Source organism: Conger conger, chromosome 6, assembly GCF_963514075.1.
Source record: "Conger conger chromosome 6, fConCon1.1, whole genome shotgun sequence".
Taxonomy (NCBI): Eukaryota; Metazoa; Chordata; class Actinopteri; order Anguilliformes; family Congridae; genus Conger; species Conger conger.
In genome coordinates this window covers 25,116,617-25,129,906 of record NC_083765.1, presented here as the reverse complement: position 1 = coordinate 25,129,906, position 13,290 = coordinate 25,116,617, and the positions used below count along the sequence as shown (strand labels likewise).

The following is a 13,290-nucleotide window of genomic DNA, read 5'->3' as shown; positions in this document are numbered from 1 at the left end:
CAGACAATTTTCTTAATGGGGTTAGGATCTTTCATTTGCAAATAAGGTCCTTGAAATGTGTAATTGTCCTTGGAGTTTCTGGAAAATCCATGCATGAAAAATACCGCAGGGACTCGGACTAAATTGAGTGGATCCGACTTGGAATAAAATAGGAGGGCAAGTCCAGTGTATCTTCCCCTTCTGTTCTGAACACACTGACAACCACATCAATTTTATTTTCATTTTCCTTGTTTTTTTTAATAAAAGAAATATGACAGTTTGACAATAAATAACCATGCTGTACGGCTTATTAGATGTAGAAGAGAGAAAGGGGGTAGGATGGGGAGAAAAAATGTGGCAAGGTCCAAACTGAAGTCCTGGTGGGAAGATGGTCAAAGCTCTACTCTTCGTGCAGTATTGAACGGAGTGAAACGGGAGGAAGACGGGAAGAAAATGATTCATTTTCAGGTTTTTTTGTTTTTTTTTTTACAAAAAAAAGTTCAGCCATCAATGGTGCATTTTAAGATGTTAGTTTTTTATATGAAAACCACTGCTGTATTTACAAGAGGATGCAGAGCTCAGTTTCGAACCCTTAGAATGAAGTTCCCAACTGTGGAACTCTGGGGATATGTGGGATCAGGCGGGCACAGTGAGAGGGGAGAGGGCATTCTCCCTTTCGTCTGGAGAGAGTGGGGGTGGGGGTGCTTGATAAAACTCATCTCAAGCCACAGTGTCAACTTGCCCGAGACTTCATTGGTTACTCTTCAATTGCACAAGGTCTGTGCTTGCCAAGATTAACCAGTAATGCATAAAAAATATTCAGAATTCTGGATAAACTGCACTGCAAGTTGGAATGAGTCTCTGGATAAAGCTTTTCCTTTTTTTGTGACCAGGAAGATGGTCTAATAGCTCAAGACAAATGTACAATATTCAACTACCTTGCTGCTGTTGACAGTGAGCTCCTTTTATATTTGTTAACACAATCTGTAACAAAAAAATAAAATGACAAAACCAATCAGTTTTTCCCTCAGTGCAGTGAATACGCCTATCAGAAGCTCAAATTATAGTAACTACAATAACATTTCAAAATCAAGAATGCTGTACCCATAGCAAATGGCAAATCTTTTTTTATATACATTTAAAAAAGTACTTTTCTCCATAGGTGTTTCTATTAAGTAGCACTTTGTCCATCACCACAGAAAGAATGAGGTTGACAAACAAACCCAGTTGAATGTTTTCCCCTTTTGAATATAATTTTTTTCCATATTTACCAGTTATGTAAATGTAAAAAATATAAAACCCTAACCCTATTCTGGAAGAGACTATTTAACAGTTTTGATCAGGGATGAGAACTGTACATGTTTGAACTGGTTTACGTGAGTAACATTCACTGAAGCTGTTGCCCTTTACCTTAAGACCACCAAGCAAATCAAATACTCTGTACTTCAGATTCAACAGTACCATGAAGCGTGCCGTCCGTCTTGAGAAGAAAAAAGTGGTGCGTTTTCATTCATGGGGAGGACTCCCAACCTCATATTGTGGATAAAGTTTAAAAAGTCACATTTGTTAAAAGTTCAGAGCATTTTGGTTACAACCCAGAACCCATGCAGTTACTTCTATTTTTGGTGCCAGAATTGTGTGACTAAATGGAGCTTTCTTAACAAGATCCTTTGGGATTACGGGTGCCCTGCAGCCCTGTACAGGGAGAGGAACCGTGGAGTAAAGCGTAAAGGGCCTCGCGCGAATCCCTGATTCAGCGCATCCCCGTCAGTGACATACAACCTTTCAGCAGCCAAAAACCACTCCTCTGAAAACACCTCTGCACTCTGCAAGGGTGAGTTTGGGCTTTTCAGTGGATGGACAGTGTCCTGCCTCAGGGTGTTGAACATTTGGGACTGAGGGGGAGGATTTCAGCTGAAACCACTCGTTTTACAAAATGATGCAGAGATGCAGCCTTGCCTTTCAGACAACTACCCCCTGAGACAGGAGAGTGAGGGCTGGCCACTTTTGCACAAATCCTCTCCGGGTTGGACCATGACTGCACACCCCCCACCCCTTCCCAAAGCGGAAGGTCTCCCACTGAGGGCCTGTGAAGGCAGGGCAGTGGAACGTGTGTTTGGCACCGCAAGTTTTTTTTTTCATTGAGGCGTTTTGTTGTTTTTCCTCTAGCGAGGGGATTTGGGCCCTATGGACCACTTGGACCCCTTCTACAGTCAATCCACAAACAACACCAGAGCAGGAACAACTGGCCCACGAGGTGGTGGTGGGGGCAACATTTCTATGGCAACCAGCGAGGGAGGGCGTACTTTGGGGGGGGGGGGGGGGAGAAAGAGAGGTAGGGGGGAAGAAACAGCAAACAGGATATGTAAAGTATATGAAGAGTTCCACTCTTCATTTTACCATTCACTGAATTTCCAAGAAAAAAAAAAAAAAGGCATTTAAATGACTAATACTGTACAATCCAGCCTGTATACCTGTACAAGAGATGCAATGAGAGGGGAATCCATAATACAAATATAGCATTAATACATACGGCCTTCGCTTTCACCACGTCATCTGGCCGAGCAGACTGATGAGGTTTCTGTGTGCATGTGTCGTTACAGATGAAGGTAAGATATCCGAGCTGCCTCTCACCAACCCCCCGCCCCGGCCCACAAGCCCAATACCACTGTGGCCACCGTACAGCTCCGCAGCCCAAAACAGAGGAACATCCCCAATCCTGTCACAGGACAACACTCGCGTTTATATCACTTAAAAATAAACCTATAGGCCACATTGTCTTCATCATTATGATCATCATAAGCACAGCTCAAATTCAGGGCAATTTTACAGTATTAAGAAAGAGTAAAAGTATTTTCCCCATGTCTTTTTTTCCTTTTAATTTACACTTTTAATACCTTTATTTACAGATTAACTTTTTTCTTGGGTATTTCCAAAACATTTTCATCCCCCAGTCTCAGTTTTCAGCTGGACAGCACTCAGGTGCATTTCATTCTCTGTTTAAAAGGGAACGTACATGTATTCTTTAAAAAAGTAAGAACCATAGATCTGAAGGTAAAATGGAGGAGCCAGAGGGTGAGGACTGCTGGAATGGGGGGTCAGGGATGACTGGAGGCCCAGCGGTGTGATGGGTTTTGGAGCGTGGTTGGGAGGAGAGGAGGAATAAGGGTTTGGGGCAGGTAGAGACTGGAGGTCGGATGGGGGGCGGGTTGGGTTGTGTGTTCAAGCCTAGTGATGCAGCCATGGAGGGGGGACTCAGTTGCTAAGCAGCAGCTCTGTTGCCGTCTCCACGTCCCACGATTTTGAAGACAAGGCCACTATTACTGCGTTCTGCAGAGAGAGAGGGGAGAGGGGAGTTAATGCAGCCGCACGCAAGCGCACACACCCCATCATCCCAAAGCAGTGCTGATCACACACCTCCCAAAACAAAAACTTCCCCATCCACTGAGTCATATCTCACATATGCACTGTGTGTGAGTGTGTGTGTGTGTGTGAGTGTGTGTGAGTGAGTGTGTGTGAGTGTGTGTGAGTGAGTGTGTGTGTGTGCGAGTGTGTGTGCGCGAGTGTGTGCGCGAGTGTGTGTGCGCGAGTGTGTGTGCGAGTGTGTGCGGAGTACTCACTTTGTCGAAGCCCATGGCACACAGTTTGTCTATTTTGCGGGTGTATTCGGGACTGGAGACGGGCGCTCCGGCGTACACGTGTGCCCACAGTCGAGCCGTCTGTTTGAACATTTCTGGGTTCTGCTTATACTGGGGTGGAGAGGCAGGAGCAGGCAAAAACAGCACAAGCAAACACGTCAGTGTGCACACAACACACATACAAGGGTTTTCAAATACGTAAGCGAGAATACCAAAACACACTCCGGCTTTTCGATCACAATCTAACAGTACAGAAAAATGTACATTAAAAATGCAATACAGTTATTGAGAGACTAAATGCAGTCTTATTCGTAAGACTACGGCAGAAATGGAAGAGTTGAATACCTGCACACATGCGCTCACGCTCACACATACTCATTACACAACGCTAATTTGAAAGTTGAGTGTTAATGTGCCGAGTCACACTGAAAAGTGATAGCAGACACTTCTCTCACCTGATTGGCCACGACTGCGTCCTGAGGGTCGTCTGGCTCCGCTGCCGCCAGCAGAGCCTGTAGCGATAAGAGCACCGTGCGCAGCGTCATGGCAGCAGCCCTGGGGGGCGGAGCCAGAGGGACAGAGTCAGCCAGTCAGAGCATGAGGAGAACTCACTTCCTGATATCAGGCATATCTGGACAACTTGCCCCTTGATATCGAGCATATTCTGCCTAATATCTAGCAGATTTGGATAACTGCTACCCTGTTAGCTAGCGTATCTATGTAACTTGTCCCCTAGAAGTTAGCATGTTTCCACAATCTGCACAGCACTTTATTGTGATGCTCCAGTGTCGTACCTTCACAAGCATTGATATTGCAGGTGGATAGCACTCACCACTGATCTTTAAGAATGTCCAAGCATATTGCCCCAGTGACCGAGCTGATGTTTGGGTGCCATATCTTGGTAATAAAACGCACCTGCAAGACAGGCAGATTGTGAGGGGGGTGGTTATGGAGATCTGAACAGATGGACATGCTCTTATACCCCTGCAGGGCTGGAAGAACCTCTTCTGTACTTTGGAACTGTGCTAATGAAAAACCTGTTAAGTGGCCCTCTGAAGAAATTAGTTCTCAAAACCTAATGTCCAGTGTGCACTGGGCCTGAACCTCGCCATTGAGATTGGTGATGGGTACTTACAGTCAAACTCTATGACAGGGCTTTAATGTTCTCAATGAGCAAAAACACAATCTCCCAGAATCCCCTTGCATAACACGGATAACAGAAAAGTACAGCTCAGAACTCTGCTCTACTTCACTGCTTTTTATTCCATCTCAACCCAGTTATTTTATCACTTTAACCAGCCCAGCAGTGTATACTATAGCGGAAATTAAAACATAGCTTTCACCTTGACCCCATTCACGTTCATACAGAACATAAGCGTTTTCATTGCATGGGGAACACAGGCCTTAAATTACTGAAGTGTATTTATTTTACAGCAATTATAAAAGTGTTCATGGCCAGATTTATATGGAAAAAAAAAAAAAGAAAAAAGTAATGGCACTAAATAACACTAAAGAGTGCATCCAATTCTTGCCAAATCAATCACCTACCTTTGGAGGGTTAAATGGATACGTTTCCGGAATTTTAATTTCTAGTTGATATCTACCACCTGCAAAAATAAATAAATATTACATATTGCAACAAAAAACTGTTCCTTCTGCCAGTTTTCCAGTCCAATTCCATAATGACCGAATGCTTTTTTTTTTTTTTAAATGCAGAGATATTCTCTGAATTCTTCATATGCCATTATGCTTACGACGTGCCTTCTCCCAATTTCTGCCTAGCGAATACAGCACAGCCTGATCTTTCCAAGGAGCAAGCTGCAGCTGCAGATCTCACCAAAATTAAACTTTCAATATATAGAAAACATATAAATATATGCCTCCCCTCGACACAAACATCCTGGTGGGGGAACCATACACAGCATCGCTCAATCCATTTAGCCTAGGAACAAAACACTTTTTTTATTTCTTATTCCTTACACACGAAAGGTGACTAAAGGAATTATAAATGTGTGGTCCGCTTAGCATATTGCAAGCATGTTGCAATTGAAGGGCTTTTGTTCCAAAATGGCACTCCATTAACAGGGGCTGGGTAAAGGTGTACCCCCTCCGTCCCGCCCAGGGGGGATCCCTCACCTTCATATGGCGTGTCCGGGGGTCCCGCTATCTCCCCCTTTAGCTCTGTGAAGTTCTCATCCACCAAGTCCACCTTTATCTGGTTTCTGCTCGTCTGCGGGAAAGAAAAGACAGAGCCAGGCAGAGTCAGTGGAGTCGCTCTCCAGGGAAACAGTCTTTTCAGAAACAAAACAATGCTCCAAGTTATTACGCATTACAAATGATCCAAGGCGACAGCCGGCCTCTCTGCAAATTCAATCAACACAATACAAGCAATGCCGTTACAAAATGTACACAACCACATACAAATTAATTGAATAAAAATGAGTGTTTGAAAATCTTGTGACTAAAACAGTGCTACTGTTGAGTTAATTGTACCTGCAATTTGCATCCCCGATTGACACTCACTTGCCTGTGTGAAGTTAAGTTTTAACATTTAATTTAAAGGAATTACCAAGGAGATCTCCAAATAAGCAAGCAGGAGATCCTGGTGATAGCATAGCGGGATGATATGATTTGATGCTCATCATGTTATGCCATTCATGTAATGAGGCCACACTCAGCTCAGGCCAGCAGCCCTACAGGCCAGTGTGTAGTGCAGGACGACTGTTGTGCTGCCCACAGAAGGAAGGCTCGCAGTCAGCACTATGCGTCTCACTGGCACACCAGCACCCACCTCTGGTTAAGCAGGGACTAGCGGTCTTCCTGCACAAGCCATGCGCGTATAACTGGTGGGCTGGTGGGGTGAAAAGAACAGCCAGCTGACAAACATTTGGAGATAGCACTCTTCACCTGAGAGAAGAGGCTACAGCAATGAGTGAGAACACGCTCACACTCTCAGACCCACACACAGGATACAGAGACTAGAAACACACAAATACACACACAGGGCATTCTCAATTGGGGAACCCTCAATATTGGAATCCTCAAACGGTGAGATTTTATTTGAGATATTCACATGCACAACTGCCAGAATTAACACAACACCGTTGGGAAACGAACTTGACTTTGGCATACAGATCCGATTAACCCGTATGGGACTGCAGTAGCAACACATTAAGCCCCTGAGAGAGTCAGTGCAGGAGAAAGAAAGACTAAAATAATAAGGGGGATAGAAAAATGCAAACTAGCTTACAGGGTACTACAGAGTATTATGAAAAAAAACTAAAACAGTATTTATAGATAAATACTGAATCTAGTGTGTGCCATCTTTAACAAACATTCTCAGTGCAGAATTTTAGATCGGAACTGTAGAACTACAACTGGTTGTCAAAACCATATTGTGCCAATTACATTTCCAATGAAGAACACAAGCTGGATTTCAAGTGAAATATCCTACAGTACAAAAAAGCTTTCAGTGAAATGCTTCATGGATGTACTACATCACTTTAATTTGCTGTTCCTAATGCACAATAAAAACTTGACAAGCCACAACTATAAATAAAACACCCAAATAAAAGAATAAAATATTCTTGAACAGTGCTGACAATACATAACAACTAATTATGTGCTTCAGTTATTCATAAAGAAACCCATGGTGTCCCAAGCTGGTGCCTCTAAAGTACTTCTATGCTTGGACAACCTAGGATGTCATCTTAAAGATAATGAGGTATGATTAAAGCTCATTAACCCATAAGCAGCCACATCTTTAAAGTCTGCAAGCAGCTGGCAACTAAAAATGTACAAGAATGTCAGATCAAGAGGAAAATAACTGTTTTACTTTAGAGTTACCCATAATGCACCACTACCCACACAGAGACTTGTCATGTCAGTACTACTCATTAATATTCACTGAAGGCTGTTTACAGCGTACAGGAACTGCCTGGAGTCACCAACTCGGCATTTTAAAAAATGTATAGCTACTGCACAATGAAACTCCAAGTTGACCTTGCATTACCTGACTCTCGCTTCATGGGCTGCATTAACACTTACTGTAACTCCATCAGGCAAAACACAACCCAGCTGGGGTACACTCCAGACCTACTGATACATCCCTTTCTACATGTTTTTCTATTTATACAGACTCACAAGAATTCAATATAAATCGAAAGACTGCAAAAAATATCAATTATCAGCATCAAATTGTTCCACTGACTGTGATCCTATGCATTATAAGAAGTGGTAGTGTAATTTCTTACCGTTGCATTGATGTGTAAATCGCCATCCTAAAATTGCCACATCTCCTTTCCATTTCAATTTTTGCTGGAATGCTCTAGAAGTGTAAAGAAGTTACTGGCCTGACCGGCATCATTCCCTTTCCAAGAAATTCTGATTTTGGGAAACAAAATGTGGGCTCGTGTGGTGGACTCTCTCCCAAGTCAGCCTCGTCCAAAAGGGGGCCTAAAAAGGGAATGATTAAAAAAACCAAGACCATCCCAAAATACACACAGTGACCACATATCAGCTCTTCCATGATAATGCTTCTCAAATTCTCACTCTTTTTCATATACACTCCAGCTCACACTGGACAACCATGACCAGAACCGCCTGCCAGAAACAGTGTGGCTACCAGACTATGGAAGCTTCTTCTGTGGAGTCTCCAGTATTCTGGAGAAGAATACTTGCTGGTTTTACTTGTTGAATTAAAAACTGACTCCTTTGTCAACAGCAATCGCCCTACAGTTCCCATGCTCTTTAGTCGTGAATGTGAGGCTCCGTTTGAGCTGCAGAAGGGCCATGGAGTTCAGGCAATACTGAGCTGGAGCATTTACTCAAGTGCTGAAGCACCATCTACACAGCAGGGAGGTATTGCTTCCTGCTGTAGCAGGAAGTACCGACCTTGCGGGTCCCAGTGTTGTACCTTGGCCACTAGGCAATAGGCTACCCCAGCAGCTTGAGTGTGCTCCATGGAACAAAATGTTACCATAGAGCCCTGTAAGGTGACATCTCAGTCTCAAAACTGAATTCACAGTCAGCTAAGTGCTTTGGTTCATTTAGCCAACCCACCATATAAGATCACCTGGTAAACAAACACCACAGGAATTCCTTGTTGATTATTGTTCAACACATCTTTCAGCTCCGCTGCAAGTACCCTAGCATTCTCTTCCTGTCCGTTTTTAATACTGCAGCTGTAGTTTTTTTTGTCTTAATTATACTAACTTCTGTTTTTATTGTTCCCAGCATCTCACCCACAAAAATAAATACACCAATATGACTTGCCAATGGGGGAAAAATAAGTTCTTATAAAGTGCAAGAAGTTAGACCATTATCATGCAAGATGCTGAAGACAGCTTATGCTAAAACGTCTGTCTCAGGATCACATCTTATACGGTGCATTTCAGGAATGTGTCCCCCTCCCCTTTTTGGAACATTTAGGAATGTCCCAAAATGTCACAGCAAATCATAGTCAAACTCTCATCAGAATTTCTTTCAGCTCCCTCACAACGAGGGGTAGTTTCCCATGAAAGGCCAAGCTGAACAGGAGTCTGCCGTTTTCAGATCAATCTACGAAGAAGAGCAAGACAGAATGCGGTCACCACGGCTGGCCTAGATGTGATTACACGCACCCTGCCAAAAGAGGAACGCACACACGCACAAACACACAGAAGCCATCCAAATTATCCCTTCATTCATTACCCCAGTACACAACAACAGAGTCCTAACGAACACATGCCCACTGCACAAGGTGCTTTCTCCCAGAGCCTAGCCACCTGTACGGGGCAAATGCATACTCTGAAAAAGTAGTTCATGTCACAAAGGGGTTTGGACTCTACGGTCCTCTTTACAGCATCCAAGCCCTGGGATTGCATGAGAGCTTCTTTCACACTACTAACACATCGGTTCTGGAGTTCCATTCCACCGTTTCCATGTCCGCACCCAGTCATCATATACCACACTTCTACAAAAGCATCAGGTGAATTTTACAAGTACATAAAGGGGCCATCAGTAGTCACAGTCTCAGATGTTAACCAAGATTAAATATAAGATCCTACACTGTAGTTGATACTTGGTTTATCCAGTAAGTAGTAACACATGACACTTGCAATTTTGTCCTGCCACTATCCAAAAATATAAGGTTATATTCCAAATAAAAAGCGAACGTGCAATCTGCAGTCAGGCAGCATATGAATTAAATCACTGTGAATTTGTGAATTTGTTGAATTTGTGAATTTGTTGTGCTGATACTGTAACAGTCCTTCTTCAATATTGCAGATGATTTGCAACTTGGAGAAAGAGCAGGATATGAGAAGAGTTCAGCCCTCTCTAGACACCCATTTCTGCTGCAGAAACCTGACTACATGTGCCTTCAACTGACAATGAAGAGCTTTACATATTCAGAACCCTTTAAACTATGCAATAAACAAAAAGCGCTTAAACTTTTTCATAGTCTGAGGACTTGGACCTTAAGGACAAGCCATGTAAATAAATAGCCTACAACAACTAGCGTAGATGTGTAAATTGAGAGATGCAGACAAGAGGAAGTGCTTTACAACGGATAAAACGGCTATTCCCACACGTTACAGCAAAATAAATGAATTAAGTAAAATATTTCATGTAAGTTACCAGGAGAGGCATGTTGTGCAGGTAACCAGTGCTAGCGATTTCAGAAACTTCAGAACTGACCATGTCGGCCAAGTACCCAGCCACTGCTTTTATTAATCCATCTAGTTTAAAAAGCATTGTGGACAACAGTAGGCCAAGTTACTGAACCTGAATATCGAAATCATACATCTGGAGTGTAACGTTGCCTACTTAGCAAGCTGTCAAACTGGCTTAATCGTTGCATTCAGGGGACAGCTAGTTCTCCAACAGTTCATATTGCAATATTTTGTAATGAGGCAATTATTTGAATACATGTATAGCTAATCATCGACAATCATTAAGATACATCTACATCTCGTTTTGACATGATTCAGCTAGCTAGCTAGTCTAGTAGCTACCATTAACGTTCGTTCACAAGCCACCGTACAACATCTGTCGGAGTAGTGTGCTAACCAATATTAGCTTGCTTGGTTGACTGTCACGATTAAGCAGCTTCAATTGTAGCAACAAGCACAAGGAATGCGATTTTTTTTCTCCGAAATTAAGCTTTCCCGTCAGAAAAGGCTGACATATTAATGACATATTCACTGACATAATGGGCGAATATGATAGCAAACAATCAGCCAGTTGAGTTAGTTACGAAACAGTCACCTGAAAAAGACCTGTAGCTAACGACTGAGGTTGTGCGCTAGCTAGCCGTGGCCACCGGTTCGAGCTAAAATGCCTCCACTTTGTCGTTAGCTATGCTGTCACTGTCAATCGTAGATAGTCAAGTTCGCATGATATGAAGCTGGGTCTAGCTGGCCATGCTATCCAAACAATATCGACTTGTGCCTGCCATCAAAATGCCTTGTCCCGGCCTAACTGATATCCAAGTCCTCGGTATTTCCTGCACAACTGCATGTACCCCTCTCCACCAAAAACAGGTACTGTTAGCAAGCTACCGTCCCATGGGCCCTTGCCGTTTCTGGGTGACGTTGTGGCTAACGTAGCCTGCTAGCTTTGGTTAGCTAACCTTAGCTACATAGGTAATTTAGAAATCCCCAATGTCCGCAGTTTGCCAAGTTAGCAAGCTAACAAGCTACCATTAGCTTGCTAACGTTGCATGATGCTGGATTACTAACACTGCGTTACAATATCGGTTGTAATGGGAATAAAATGGCAAACCTCTTCGCTTTTAAGAACCTCTTTGAACTCCCGTTTGATCCTCTGGACTGCGATGTTGGCCATGGTTTTGCCGTCCCCGGTCTGTTGCTGTTTCCTGGATCAGGCCTGCCTCGGCTGTAGCTTCGCTCAGCTTCAGACTCAGATCCCGCACACACTCTCGCTCTCCTCCTTTTTCCACTTTTTTTTTTTTTTTTTTTTTTTTACAACAAAAACACAGAACGCCCCCCCCCCAATCCCCCCATATGTAAATGGCGGCCCTCAAAACATCCACATCGTGCTGTATAGGAAAACTGATCGTTCGAAAATTATGTTGCACGCCAGTAAAACTATTTGTTTTATCATTCTGCGTTATGGTTTAATATCATCAATACAGTACTAGTCGACAATCGATTATACTATTGTCATGTTTGTCTTCCAAATAAAGGTTCCATTTGTGTTTCTTAGTTTGTTTCTATCAATGTAATAACTTGTTATATTTGTACATTTTATTTCCTATTATTGGTGTAGGCTATGACTATCAATTCAGCATGCCATTATTTCGTTTTGTTAGTTCAATCACATGTTAAAATTTATCTGAGTAACTTTTACCAGCATTTAGGCATTACCCAGTGACTAAGTCATTCTGTATGGAATTCCCATTGTAATAGAGGGCCTTTGTGATTCTTGTCATGTGTTAGGGCCAGCTGGAATATCAGTGTGCATGTAAACCAATAATGAAAGCTCAGGATTTTCTCCTTTGTTCAGCATAAAAAGACTGCAAAACACAAATTTTCTAGATTATTTCTTGCATTATTTGTCTTTTGTACTCAGTACTCAGTTGAATTAACAAAAGAATTCTGCAGTTTTGACAGTTTTCAACAGTGTTTAATCCTGCAGCTTTTAGAAATGGCCAGTTCATTTTAACATTAAAACAATATTTTGTTACCCAATCATATTTAAGACAATATATTAGAGCTAAGACATGCTAATGCTAATGCATTAGGGGCGACATTAGCTCACGCAGTAAGAGCAGTCGTCTGGCAGTTGGAGGGTTGCTGGTTCGATCCCCTGCCCGAGCTGTGTCGAAGTGTCCCTGAGCAAAACACCTAACCCCAACCATTTACCATTTTAATGCTTGTTGTTATGATTACTGCGGTGGAACTTAACCCCATGCAGTATGAATAGAAATAGTTGTAGAAAGAATGAGATAAGCATTAATATGCAAATGTATTGATCGATATTAATAACTTCTGGCATTGTAATATTTAAAGACATACAGCCTGATATTATACAAGGACACCATAACGGCACCCAATAGAACTACTTCCCTGCCTTCAACATGTCAAATATTGTTTTTGCAAAATTCTACACGTTGTGACTAATAAAGCCTTGGTATATTTTGTAGATACCATTGTAGAGTACAGAAAAAGAGTAAAGTATCAAATACAAATGTAATAATACAGAAAATTATTTTGCCTATTATAAATTATATTTAATGACTGAACTAATACTTGTAATATTGTGCAGTCATTTGAATCCAACCAATGACCTTAATGTATGTAAAGCAAAATACAGGGCTGTATTTAGTTACTTTATAGTAAGCAATGTATGTATGATGTTTCCATTTGGACAATCTGAAAGTAATGCCTGCGTAAAAATTCAAGGGGGCGATGAGATAGAATAAAGATAAACAGATCCTGTAGCCCTCTGGAGTTTCTATACGTGAGCAATTCCGTTGTCATTGTTTAAACTATAGCTCCCTCTTCACCTGGATTTCCATTGGCAAATTGATTTCCAGTGTAGAAAATTTGCATCTAAAATTTCCCTCTGGATGAATAAAGTATCTATCTATCTTTTAATAAATGGATACTTCACTTCCTTGGTAACCTGAAGTTTTTTTGTGCGTATGGATACAACAATATACATTTTG

General features: G+C 42.1%; 1 protein-coding gene across 2 annotated transcripts; it reads right to left on the bottom strand.

The window, feature by feature from the left end:
- Nucleotides 1-851: 851 nt before the first annotated feature.
- On the bottom strand, nt 852-11,542 carry ube2kb (ubiquitin-conjugating enzyme E2Kb (UBC1 homolog, yeast)). 2 transcript variants are annotated; one of them, XM_061247180.1, is made up of 7 exons: nt 11,382-11,542; nt 5,754-5,847; nt 5,166-5,224; nt 4,450-4,532; nt 4,073-4,172; nt 3,600-3,728; nt 852-3,309 (listed from the first exon to the last, which is right to left on the bottom strand). In XM_061247180.1, exons 1-7 carry the CDS (start codon nt 11,442-11,444, stop codon nt 3,235-3,237), a joined length of 603 nt encoding a protein of 200 aa, XP_061103164.1. In that variant the 5' UTR covers nt 11,445-11,542; the 3' UTR covers nt 852-3,234. The 2 variants fall into 2 exon arrangements, with proteins under 2 accessions (XP_061103164.1, XP_061103165.1); XM_061247181.1 differs by lacking the exons at nt 4,450-4,532; nt 11,382-11,542 and adding exons at nt 6,409-6,468; nt 7,871-8,734.
- Nucleotides 11,543-13,290: the final 1,748 nt, after the last annotated feature.